This window comes from Akebia trifoliata, chromosome 9 (assembly GCF_017979445.1).
Source record: "Akebia trifoliata isolate Shusen 1 chromosome 9, ASM1797944v1, whole genome shotgun sequence".
NCBI lineage: Eukaryota > Viridiplantae > Streptophyta > Magnoliopsida > Ranunculales > Lardizabalaceae > Akebia > Akebia trifoliata.
Genome location: NC_141383.1, coordinates 16,775,189 through 16,789,514, shown reverse-complemented (window position 1 = coordinate 16,789,514; position 14,326 = coordinate 16,775,189). Strand labels below are relative to the sequence as shown.

General features: G+C 33.9%; 1 protein-coding gene across 1 annotated transcript; it reads right to left on the bottom strand.

Annotated features, from left to right (window-relative positions):
* Window positions 1–11,834: 11,834 nt before the first annotated feature.
* LOC147394424 (NADPH-dependent aldo-keto reductase, chloroplastic-like) lies at window positions 11,835–13,924 on the bottom strand. Its single transcript, XM_086453295.1, has 5 exons — window positions 13,883–13,924; window positions 13,432–13,707; window positions 13,201–13,336; window positions 12,502–12,584; window positions 11,835–11,900 (listed from the first exon to the last, which is right to left on the bottom strand). The coding sequence occupies exons 1-5, from the start codon at window positions 13,922–13,924 to the stop codon at window positions 11,835–11,837; spliced, it is 603 nt and encodes a 200-aa protein (XP_086309421.1).
* Window positions 13,925–14,326: the final 402 nt, after the last annotated feature.

Sequence of the window (14,326 nt, the reverse complement as noted above, 5' to 3'; positions counted from 1 at the left end):
AGAAACAACAAATAGTGGAAATTTGAGAAAATCTTGAAAGTGTGACTTATGGTAAAATTTCAAGATTTTGTTTTAGTCATTTTAAATGAAATTTGACCTTACCATTGGATTCAAAATGGTCGAAAAATATACTTTAGCCTATAAGCACGCTCAAATGCGAATCCGAATAGAAAAGTTAAGAAAAACTTGATTTTCGAGTTGGACCAAGTTAAAATAATGACTTTTTACTAAAACAAGAATTTTTAAAATTCGATCTTACCATTTGATTCATAATGAAAAATTATATAAAATAGACTATTTACCTACAGATAGTCGAATAATCATTAAAAACGAAAATGATGTCAATTTTAGAGTCCCATCGGGTAGAAAAAGTAAATTTTTGTTAGAGATATAATTTGTAGAATTTGACCACACCATTAGATCCAGAATGAAAAATTATACAAAATAGAGTATTCATATGTCACTTTTGGAGTCTGGACAATTAAGTTATCGTCAAACGAAATAATAAAAAAAATACGGATTTCATCCTGCAATTTATATAAATAATTTTTTTAAATGAAATCACTATTCATCTCTTATATGGGTCTAAAACCAGCCGAATGTTTTAAAATAAAATTTTGATTTTTTTCCCAAATTTCAACCTTAGATTCGCTACGAACGGGACGGATTTCCGACATAGAAGGGTAAAACATCCGTAACATCGACCTCTACAAAAAAACTCATCCAATTTCTTTTCGTTTTCTCTTCTCTTTCGTCGAAAATCAACCGTATGTGACACGGGGTTTCGATTTTTAAATCTCGAATTCCATTTATTTTGAGGTCAAATCATTTTTCGTCGTAGAAGAGAGAAATGACAACGGCATTGAGATCTTCATAACCATCAGGCAAAATTCAAAAATCAGTTTCTTTGATGTTCGACTCGCATTGATTTTCATGTCGATCATTTCAATTTCCGTGCATATGCTTTAATCCTATCGCACAGAAATCGTAAGGACTCTCAATTTCTATTGATTACCATAGATTGTCAAAATCGTATTTAGGGTTTTAACGAAAACTTGTGATGTGTTTCCAAAAAAATATAGAATTCTTTTTGTTATTTCAAATTTATACCCAGACCTTAATTTTTGATGTATTTAATTGAATTTGATAACAAATTATACGTAAGTAGAATATTTGATTGGGTCGTCAATTGGGTTTTGTGCACTACTCGAACCCTGTTTTGATATAAATTTTGTAAATTTTCAATTTAAATGACTAAAATGAATTTTAAAGTATGAAAAATGATTTAATATCAAAAAAATGAATATTTGAGTGAATGAATATCGGAAAATGGATAATGTGTTTGAAAACGTAAAAAATACAATAATCGAAGAAATGGAGAAAGGGGATGAAACGATAAAATGTAAGAATCACATCAAGTAGATGAAATCTGCATTTTATATTGTAATATTGTGTGTAGGTTGGTGAATGGATTTCTAGGGATAATGATATTAGTTGCATATTTATTTACTTTCTGTAATGTGAGGCACAATTTATATTTCTGTTTTGTTATTTATTTTAAGCCGAATAACCATAATTACATGGTAGGAAACTAGATATCCATTCTCAACTCTGTAATGTTAATTTCTTATTTGTTTTCAAAGAAACGAAATGATATATATATATATATATATATATGTATGGGAAATGTTCAGCACCCTAAGCTTTACCACACACTTTAACAAACGTTTTTTGTCCTACATGGGTTAGAAGTTTTGGAATGGACTGATTTTTGGTGAGGATGATCACTATGATTAGAAGATCATCCTCCCCAAAAATCATCCCATTCCGAAATATTTAGCCCCATGTTTACAAGTTGAAAAATCGTGGACCGTCCATTTTTTGTAAACCATTTTTGATGGGATTAGAAACTTTGGAATGAGCTGATTTTTGGTGAGGATGATCTCCTCACCATAGAGATCATCCTCACCAAAAATCAGCCCATTCCAAAACTTCTAACCCATGTAGGACAAAACACGTTTGCTAAAGTGTGTGGTAAAGCTTAGGGTGCTGAATGGGACCCTATATATATATATATATGTGTGTGTGTGTGTGTGTGTGTGTGTGTGTGTGTGTGTGTAGCTATTTTGTGAACCGTTAAAGGACTTGTTAATACTTGAAGGGATAGTCTGTCATATTATCCGAAGTGATATACTATCCTGAGATATATGATAGGGACAATCAAAATCATACATGGTATGGGACACGTATGAGAGTGGAGTCACAACTAGAATCCGAGTTTATTCATCTCTATCTTTACCAGTGAACTTGTAATGTAAAGGTGGTCATACACCTGATAGGCATAGACAAAGATGATTAGTCAATGATCACTAACAATCTATAGTAATCGAATGTTCTGACATATCGAAAAGAGACCCATTACTTACGGTCATGTCAAACGGCCAGCCTAAGCAAGATAAATGGTCCCAAAGTGTGGTAAACAGTGACTAGCCACAACATCAGGAATTAATACTTTATTATGAAATAGCATGTCCCGACTAGGAGCGATTTAATCGTGAATCTCAACTCTCTAATTTCACTACTCCACCATTGTGTATTATGTATCTATTGCCTTATTTTGATATATAAAACAAATGCATGTTTAATGTTTTCATTTGGTCAATTAGATTTGTATAAAAAGAAAATGCTATAGTGGGTACTATTGATTGATGTAATATGAGTTTTAAAATGTTTAGTTGCTCATTCTTGGTTATATGCACCAGCAAATCGTAGTTTCTTCTGTAAAATTTTGTATATTTTAAAATGATTCAATATGTTTATTCATTCATATTAGGAGAGGTTATTAGCAAAAATTGTTTACTTTCCTATTGGGTAACTATTGTTACTCACCATTTCCTTCTCCATTTTTTAGTGTCAGATTCAGAGCTTAGCGAGGCAGGTATAGAACACGAGTGAGGATCATCTGTTGGATTTGATAGATAACCAAAGTTCGTCACCTAGTAAGTATTGAGGCTATACCCCCTAGTGGTGTTGATTTGTCCATGAGTATTATAAATTTTGTACTAAGCGTTAAGACTTTTATTAGAGTGAGGAATGTTTGTATAATCCTGTATTTTGTTTATCCTTCCGCACTCTGATCTATCGTACGTTATTAGATGTATATAGGCTTTCGTTAGTATTATATTTTGTATGTATATATGCAGGATAATGTATGTCGTCTATCAGGTACAGGTTGAACGCCTTGGAATGATAACATAAACAGATGATACCATACCAAAATTTCAAGACGCCATCTTGTACCTCGAAATCTGACATGGGGTTTTGTGTTAGCGTTTGGCGGGACATCACAATAATATTTTCTTTTTATACAAATCTAATTAACTAAATAGAAACATTAAACATGCATTTCATTTTATATATCAAAATGAGGTAATATATACATAATACACAATGGTAAAGTAGTGAAATTAGAGAGTTGGGATTCACGACTAGATTGTTCCTAGTCGGGACATGATATTTCATAATAAAGTATTAGTTCCTGATTATGTAGTTGGTCGTTGTTTACCACACTTGCGAGATATATAAATCATTCGTATACGACCACCTTTACATTACAAGTTCACTGGTAAAGATAGAGATGAATAAACTCGGATTCTAGTTGTGACTCTACTCTCATACGTGTCCCATTCCACGTATGAGTTTAGTTGTCCCTACCATACATCGTAGGATAGTACACCACTCCGGTTGATATAACGCACTATCCCTTCAAGCATTTGAAAGCGCCCTCGATCCACGGGGTGCGTGGATCCGCTTTTCACTTTAAGGTTTGAGAGTCGTCACCTAGTTATTACGATTTAGGAACCGAACATTGACTCAAAACGGATAAACAAACAACTAATCTACTAAAAAATACTGAGTCCGGAGATCACATTACAGGGTTGGAAGGTGCTAGGCACCAACCCCGCCCAGTAAACGTCGGTCTTTACTAATTCCCAAAAATGATTACATTGCTAAAAAAATCTAAATAATAATAATAAAAAAATAAAATATTTACCTTTGCAACGCAACGATTTTGTTCCCTCAGATCTGATAGAATATCTTCTCGTATAGTACTTATTGCTTTATTCTGTCACCGGATTCGCTTCAGACCTCCAAGACGAAGTACCTCTTTCTTAGATCTGAATATTTCTGAATTATTTATGGATTTCTAGGTATTTTTGAGGGGTTTCTAAGTGTTTTTTGAGTTAAAGTTGGGGTATGGATGTTAGGTAAGGAGTTAGGACTTCAAAATTAGGGTTTATGAGAGGCTAAGGAAGCTTTTTGACCTACTTTTCTTAAGGTTTATTTTTTTATACGAAAATAGGTTGTAGGGACTCTTATTTATAGATTTTTTAAAGTGCTTTTTAAATAGAGTTAGTATTTAATTATAGTTATTTTAGATAGAGTTAGTGTTTAATTAGAATTATTTTTAAATAGAGTTAGTATTTAACTAGAATTACATTAGATAGTTTTATAATTTAATTAGAATTCTATTAGATAGTTTTAGAGTTTAATTAGGTTTCTTTTAGATAGTTTTAGAGTTTAATTAGAATTCTTATAGATAGTTTTTGAGTTTAATTAGAATTCTATTAGGGTTTTGACTTTGGTCTTATTAGATTGATTACGATTTTGACTTAAGTCTCACTTGATTGACTAGAATTTAGGATTTTGACTTAAGTCCTACTTGATTGATTAGAATTTAAGATTTTGACTTAAATCTTACTTGATTGACTTGATTTTAGGATTTTGACTTAAGTCTTACTTGATTGACTTGAATTTTAATTAGGATTTCACTTTACATTAATTAATATTTTTATTATTAATTTCAAAAATTTTAATTATTAAAATTATAAAATTACCATTTTACCCTCGGAAATGACTTTTTGCATTTTAAGTCATTTTTTAATGTTCCATGACATTTTGGAATTGATTTTTCGTAAGGAATTCAATGGGAATATTGTTTTTTTTCATTTATGAAATTTTTTATACGAAATGGTCGTGAACTTTATGAGGGGCATTTTCGTAATTTTGTCGAATTTTGTGAAAATTGGCAAAATGATTTATTTGATTTCGATTTGTTATTTTATGTGTTTGAAAGGATTTTTCTAAGCATAATGTAGGCTCTAGGGATATTTTGAGATTAGGGATATTTTGATAATTTGGTCTTTTTTAGTGATTTTTATCGTAAAGCTTTCTTTTTGTTTGTAAGATGATGATTTCTATGTTTTTGAAGTCATATTTTCCTAGTGTAGCGTGGTTTCTACAGTTTTTTTAGTTTGAGATACCTCATCCGAATTTCTGAAACACATCTAATAACATAATAGAGTATTCGAATAATCATCCATCATTGGGAACCGTCGCAATTGGGTTGACGAGTTGATTAATCAGGCGAATGGAAAAATGGGGTGTCTACACATGCCCCTCTTTGGTAGAGGGTTGAAGCAAATTAGATAACAAATCTATTTTACTAGATAGTGCGATATCCGAATGCCAAAGCTAGTGACAGTTCATTTTGCAGCTTGATTTAGCAATTCGTCGGGGAATTCAGATCCTTGACGGTAAAACTCTGCCCGAACAAAAAAATGTCAGGTCCTCAAGCGCAAGCTCTCACTGACAGTGTCAGATCCTTGTATTTTAAAGAATTCTCCCTGACTAAAAAGTGCAAATATGAGTGTGTGTACTGTATGAAACTGAGTAAAAATTGAGCATAATCTGGGCATAAACTGAGCATAATTCCGAGAAAACCCTCGGCGACATCTGAGCAAAATCCAAGTTAACCATTGGTGACAACTGAGCAAAATCCAAGATAACCCTTGGAGGCAACTGAGCAAAATCCAAGCTAATCCTTGGCGACAACTGAGCAAAATCCAAGTCAATGGCAACTGAGCAAAATCCAAGATAACTTTTGGCGGCAACTGAGCAAATTCCAAGTTAACCCTTGGCGGCAACTGAGCAAAATCTAAGCTAACCGTTGGCGATAACTAAGCAAAATCCAAGTTAACCCTTGGCTGCAACTGAGCAAAATCTTTAGCGGTATCTGAGCATAATTCTGAGAAAACTTTCAGCGGCATCTGGCTGAGTAAAACTGGGAAGGAAGGAATGAATCTGAGAAAGAAAGATTGAAAATGAATTTGGAAAAGAGTGATTGAATCTAAGAATGAATAGATCTGGGAAAGAATGATTGAAAATGAATCTGAAAAAGAATGATTGAATCTGGGAGTGAATAGATCTGGAAAAGGATGATTGACTCTGGAAAGAAAGAATGAAAATGAATCTGGAAAAGATTGATTGAATTTGGGAGTGAATAGATCTAGGAAAGGATGATTGAATCTGGGAAAGAAAGAAAGTCCTATCTCCTATTTTAGGTGAAAGGGTATGAGTTAATCTCTGGGCACAACCAAATATGAGATCAGAAACGCTTCTGTTTGAACCTCAAGATTTTTTAAAATTTTATAAATTTTAACTTCTTTTTAACCTCAAGGATTTTTAAAAAAAATACTATCAAGAGGGTAACCTTAAATTAGGGGTTCCCATTATCTTTTAGGATTAACATTGATCAGGCTAGAAATAAAAAATGCGCCTAATTTGACAGGAAACATTGTATTGAACATATCTTGTAAAAAAATAAAAAATGCCCCTAGTATAAGGGGGAAACTACATATCATAAAAGAAAGAAAATGCCCCTTGTATGAAGGTTTGAAATATTTGATTACTACAAGCGCAATAAAGATTCAACTTTTAATTTTGACTTTTTATTGAAGATTTTGAATCAAGTTCAAGAGAACAAAATATTTCCTTTTAAGACTCATCATAAAATTCACCATTCTCTCCCTTATTTCACTTAGGCAATCTGTGCCTGGTTTAAGCTAAGTATTGAACTTGATTATCCAGACTTCTGATGTTTCAGCTCGAACTGCTCTTTGATTTTTAACTCCCGAAGATTTTTATTTTTATGTTTTTCTTTGTTGCTCTTACGTTTGCCTAGATTGCCTTTTTAGATTTTCAATCTAGCGAGTATGTTCTAGCTTTTGCCTAGATCACCTTTTCAGGTTTTCAATCTAGCGAACTTAAATTCTTCTCTTACTCTGATTATTGCAAAAACTGTCCTTTCGAATTTTAAACCTTGGGAGCTTGCCTTAATTTTTGTCTAAGTTGCTCTTTCAAGTTTTCAACCTAGCAAGCTTTATGCTTTTTTTTTTCTTCTGAATTTCTAGAGTTACTGTCTGAAAGCGCCCTCGATCCGCGGGGGTGCGCGGATCCACTTTTGACCCTTGAGGTTTGGGAGTCGCCACCTAGTTGTTAAGGTCTAGGAACCAAACTGACTCTAAAAAAGGCAAACTAATCTACGAAAGAGAAAGAGAGTCTGGGGATCACGTTACGGGGTTGGAAGGTGTTAGGCACCAACCCCGCCCGGCCAAAGCCGGTCTCTACTAACTTCCTAAATAAATCACATTGATAAAAACCAAGATAAAAATAAAAATAAAAAATTTCATACCTTTCCGATAGCAAGGATTTTATTCCCTCAGATCTGACAAAAAATAGCTCATTGTACCGTACTCCCTTGCTTCGTTCTGTCTCCGGATTTGATTTCGGATCTCCGAGGCAAGGTATCTCCTTATTTTTGGATCTAAACTCTTCAAGTTTGTTGTGGATTTTGGGATGTTTTTGGAAGGCTTTTGGGTGTTCTTTAGGCTAAAATCGAAGGAGGGATGTTAGGTAAGGAGTTGGGGCTCCAAAATTGGGGTTTATGGGAGGCTAGGCGGGCTTTTAGACCTACTTCTCTTAAGATTTTTGATTTGATACGAAAATAAGGTGTGAGCACCTCTATTTATAGATGTTTTTAGGGGTTGATTTGGATAGAGTTAGTGTTTAATTAGAGTTCTTTTAATTAGAGTTGTGTTTTAATTAGACTTGTTTTAGGTAGAATTGTGTTTTAATTAGAATTGTTTTAGGTAGAATTATTTTTAAGTTAGAACTCCATTAGATTGAGTTATTATTTAATTAGAACTCTATTATGATTTTTGGTCTTATTTGATTGACTTTTAATGTTTTGACTTTAGTCTTAATTAATTGATTTTTAATATCTTGACTTCAGTCTTGCTTAATTGACTTTAATTTTGACTTTAGTCTCACTTGATTGACTTTAATACCTTGACCTTAGTCGTGCTTGATTGACTTTAAATTTTGGGAGAACCCCCCTCTAAAATATCTTTAATTCTTTGGACCCCCAAATGGAGGGGTTCTTAAAGAAATATCTCACGAACCCTCAACAATTTTACTTGAAAACCCGATTGATCGATTTCTTCGATTCAAAATTTTAAATTAATTTCATTAGTGTTTCACTTTAATTATTTAATGTTTTATTTATTAATTTCGAATTTTTTAATTATGAAAATTGTGAAATTACCGTTTTGCCCCCGGAGAGGACTTTTCACGTTTTAAGTCGATTTTTAATGTTCTAGGATGTTTTAGAATTGATTTTTCGTAAGGAATTCAATGGAAGTATTAGTTTGTGTCATTTATGAAATTTTTTGTGTGAAATGGTCATGAACTTTATGAGGGGCATTTTCGTAATTTTGTCGAATTCTGTTAAAATTGGCGAAATGATTTATTTGGTTCCGATTTGTTATTTTATGTGTTCGAGAGAGTTTTCCTAAGCGTAACGTAGGCTCTAAGGTTGTTTTGAGGTTAGGGGTATTTTGATAATTTGATCAATTTTTAGTGATTTTTATCGTGAAACTTCTTTTTGGTCTGCAAGATGATGATTTCTATGTTTCTGGGGTCGTATTTTCCTAGCGTAGCGTGGTTTCTAAGGTTTTGTCAATTTAAGATACCTCATCCGGATTTTTGAAACATATCGGGTAACAAAATAAAGCAATGGAATACACATCCATAATTGGGAATCATTGCGATCGGGTTGACGAGTTGATTAATCAGGCGGATGCAAAAATGGGGTGTCTACACTGTCTGGTCATGCTTTGCTATATTCCTTGATTTTTTCATACGGTACTTAAGAGGACTTTTATATGTAGGCTTAGGACTGGGTATAAAAAGAAAGGAATTTTGAGGCTCAAAAACCCAAATGCCCCTTGTGTGGCATTTCCTTTTAAATTGTTTTCTTTTCCCTTGAATTTTCTTTCCCATTTTGGATGATATTTCTTTTTATTTTGAATTTTGAATTTTTAGATTTTTTATTTGTCGGGGAATCTATTTTTTTTATTTTGATGTGGTTAAGCCTGAAGTAACTTCTCAGGTTGCCTACGTAACCCAGAATTTTGGGATCAGACCAAGACGTAGTTCGAATTTTTCCTACCCTAGGTTGGGTGATCTGGTTGAGAAAGAAAAATAAATTTCTTTTTTATTTTTTGAAAAAAGCTGTAAAGGGCTGAGAAAGAAGATATTAAACTAAGTAGTAGGAAAATTAATTCGATCGAAGATGGCCTCCTTAAATGTAGTACCGCTTGGTTTGGTCAAGGTTGGTTGGTTCTGGTAATTCGATTCCATCATGATCTTGAAGTCTAATAGTTTTTTCAGGTAGTATTTCCTTAATGATTGAATCTCTCCAATTGGGTTCAGACTTCCTCCTATGGTCGATGAGGAGTGATCACTTATCTTTGAAGTGTGATGGTCAAATCCTTGACTTGTAATGGCAAACCTTGACTTCCTTGTCAAACGTGCGAGTGACTCTTCTTTGACAAGTTCGTACTTGATACATAATTCTAAGTTGTTTTTCTTCAATGACGGACCCAGTTTATTTTTAACAATTGATTTCCCATCAAGACCTTGAGATACAGGATTTTCATTTCAATTGGCAAGACTACTTCTGTATCATACACTAGACAGTCGAAAGTAGTTTCAGTGGAAGACTGTATTTGAAGTACGACACTCTCATAGTGTGAATGGTAGTTTTTCTGACCAATCTTGGTGCGATTGACACATTCTTACGATGATTATCTTGGGACTCTTACTAGCTGCTTCAACCGCTCCATTAATCTGAGGACCGTAGGGGGATGATTTGTCATGCTGGATCTTGAACTTTGATCACAGAGTAATAATGTCAGCTTTTAAGTATGACCCGTCATCAGATATCAATTACAAAGATATCCCGTATCGACTTATGATAGATGTAGTAAGGACAACATTGATATCTCCTTTGATCTCATTGGTATTTTCATTTCATCGAGCGAGTATCTATTCCATGTCGAACAATACCCAAGTTTGCACCTAACATATCCTCATCAGACCACGCGAACAAGTCTTTTGAAATTTTTGAGTAAATTTATTGTCCTTTCGTGTTCCTCTAGGGATAAGATGATTTCTATTTGATTCTCTTTAAAAATTATTTTCTGTCCGAAGTCAATGACCTCTGCTTTCTCGATTAAAGATTGAGCCCGACCATTATCTATCCTTGAAGTTAGATTATTAGTTAATTCGTTAATGCGCTCGAGGTATTCAAAAATTTCCTTTATCCGATCAATTTCAGATGGGGCGACAGACACCTCTATAGACTCGATAAACTAACTCGACCCAATAGGAAAATAGTAGACTCAATCTAAAGAAAACATGACATTGATGGATTGGTAAAAAAATTGGACTCAGGCTAACCCACATAACTCATGGAAACTCAAGATAAGTACCCACAACGGACTTGATTACGGGCTGAAGACTTGGGATATTGCTTACAAACGGCAGAACTGAGGCACTGTGATCTTCAGGGAACAACTGAGTAATTTTGAAAAAATTTGGGGTCATTTCTGACGATTCACTTGGTGTTGACATTCATTCGAACTGACCGGACTACTGATCCTAATAAAATGATGGACGATTGAGCTTAGGTACAATGATAACCTTGTAACCCCATCAAATGTAAATTATCAATTTCAGTGTTACCCCCTTGATAACATTTTAAATGAACCCTGAGATTTTATTGAATTCTGTGTACCAATCCATTAAACAATTCATTCATATAATGCTTATTCATAAGAAAAATAATTTTATCGCACTCTTGAAAATTATTGAAAAATAATATTTTTATTATAAAAATTTTCACAAATCTGATTATTTTTTGTAATCATTTCTTTTTATTTTTAGAAAAATATATTTTGGTAATTTTCCAAGGTCTATACAAAAAATAGATTTTTTGTAAAAAACATATTTAAAAAATTTTCCATATAAAAATAGATCTTTTTTAAATTACTTTTCCTTCCTTTTTTTTCTTTTGGAAAACATTTTTCTTCTTTTAAAATAGGTTGAAACTCGAATTTAGAAAGGAATTTGATTTCCATTTTGATTTAAATTGCCCGGCCCATCATGATTGTTGGATCGAGATGGACTGGGTCAAGTTTAAAATGAATTTTTTATTGGGTTGGTGCACCTAGTGATACTGTAATTTCAAATCAGGTTAAACAAAAAAAAAATTTATCCTTGAGGACAAATCCGCACATTCCTGATCTCATCATTCATAAGGTCCAATTTCAATAAACAACCCAGGAATACCCACGATAAGTTCGAGTCGTGACGTACAGGGGAGGTTTCTAGACTCTAAGCTTACTACGTGCAATGTATTTTTATTTGGCCACCCTTGCCCAAGTACACCTATATACCTCTCGAGCGTACTCAATCAGACGGTACGTGGTGACTTGGTTTGATATACCGTATAGGTGATAATTTAAAACTTCAACTCACTTCTCACTACAACATTTTTGATCTACAGCGGTGGATTTTTCCGCCGGTAAAAGCTATTGTGGCGATGAGCAGCAGAACCAAAGATCCGTCGTTGTTTCCTCCGTCGCTAACTATAGCAGCGAATAATGTATTTCGCTGTTGCAGGTAGTACCTTTAGCGGCGGATATTAATATCCACTGCAATAGGTCGAATTTTTAACAAATAGAATATAATACATATAGCGGCGGATAATAATGATCCGCTGCAATAGGTAAATTTTCTAAAAAAAAAAATTATATATAATACATATAGCGGCGGATATTAATATCCGCTGTAATAGGTCGAATTTTTAACAAATAGAATATAATACATAGCGGCGGATATTAAGATCCGCTGCAATAAGTCAATTTTTTTAAAAAAATATAATACATATAGCGGCGGATATTAAAATCCGCTGCTATAATCTTTTTTTTTTTTTTAATTTTTTATTATATATCCTTCAAAAACAATATATAAAGACGGAATTTGTATCCACTGCTGTAATTTTTTTTCATATATATATATATATATATACATTTAACCTGTGTCCTCCAACCTGTACAGATTGAAAACTTTAAAATAAATAATATAAGAGAGCTGCTATTGCCACACTAACTTTTATTAATCTTGCACTAATACATAAGTAAATCACTAAAGAACTGTATATGTTTATAGTTTAAACTAACATCTTTATTCAAGACGGTTCATAATTAGGACTAGTTATATGTGGATCCAACCTAGTTCTGGATAAAAGAATACCTGCAAGAACCTTCTCTCATCAAGCCATTGCTGAACAGGCATGACTTTATCATTGTCATCCTTCCTCTCATTAGCCACAACTACTGCAATTAATAAATAGTTGATTGTATGATTCAACCCATTAACTTCTCATAAGAATTAGATGCAAATATCCACTCACTCAAACTAAATCATCAATCTAACCACCAGTTGTCATCACATTGGTTCACACACGTCTAGTTTATCTGTATACAAGACTCATTAACTATTGGAATATTCATTGGTAATAAGAGCAGAGTAAATATTAAAAAATCAACCGAACTTCAGTATATTAAAAGTAGCCTTGCCTACATGATTAACAACCATAACTTCAGTATATCCCTGATAAGATTTCATTAAGTCTAGCTTCCCTATCAATACAGGCATGATGATGCAACCATATTATCTTGAATGACATCATTGTTCAGACTCCATGCATGATGATGTACTAACAGATCTGACTCCATAATTAAAATGCGAATATGCCTTCTTACAGTTAAACAAGTATGTTCAATGAAGATAATTTATATGCATTTCGAGCAAAGAAGTAAAACAGCAGAAAATACTTGCCTGTTCGATCTCAAAGAACTTCAATAACAACTCATCGGGAATGGACCAACCAAAGACGCCAAAATTTTCCTTGAGTCTCACCTCATTCGTGCTCTTAGGCAGTACACTGACACATTTGGATTCCCCATTGGAGAGCAACCTGTGCAGTTGACTTGCCCAATTTCCCTGCAATCATATTAAGAACTGGATGCTTAAGGACATCACTCTTGAGCCATGTTGTTCCTGGAGAACCCAACAGTGAATACCCCTATAAAAGACCATTGAAAGAAATTTTCACAATTAAGGATAAAATAACAAACAAACTTAATAACTCAAAAGTCTTGTTAAAGCTTGTATACACACAGATAGGTGCACTCCCTTTGATTTACAGAATGCACATAGCTGTGTCTGGTGCCATGTAGGGTGGCATTCAACCTGATTGACGGCAAGAGGCATGCGTGCTACTTCTAACAAATCCCCCAACTTCTTTGATGAAAAATTGCTTACACCAATAGCACGAACCTTGCTAGAATCATACAATTCCTCCATTGCTCTCCATGTACTCGGTGTATCATGTAGGGTGAAGTTTTCAAGATTAAAGCCAACATAACCCTTTTTCATGGAAACTGGCCAATGGATCTACAAGATTTTCACAACCCAGTTGGTTACAATGAAAGTAAATTATGTGTATAAGTCAGATGAACGTCCGAATCTGTGGCTGGAAACTCCATGAGCCAATAGTTGCTTCCCTTTCATAATGCCATCTCTTATTAATACCACAACAGTAGCACTCCATTATTCCTCATAATGCCACCTCTTTCTCACCAACAGCAATAGCTACCATTTCCCTCCCCATCTTTTTTACATGGCTGCTCACGGTAACATCAATTATGAGCTATACTAGAAAGCACACAGCTGCTGCCCTACATGCACAGCTGCTGTCCCCACTTCTATTGCCATTTTGCTTGCCACCTTGCAACCATCAACCTGCCATCAATGCATTAAGCCAAAGAAATAGTAGTTGCTATCCCCATTCCATTGCCACTTCTAGCTATACTGTTAATTCTTCTTTGCCAATTGCCACTTGCCACATCACTATCCCACTTATTTCCCATTCATTATGCCATTACATGCCCACAGCAACTTCATTTGCCCATTTACTACTTATAAAACCTCATCATCAAGAAGACGTCGAGACGCCGCATAAGTTTCAAGTAAATAATTCTTTCACATTTACTACTTATATCTAGGAATTGAA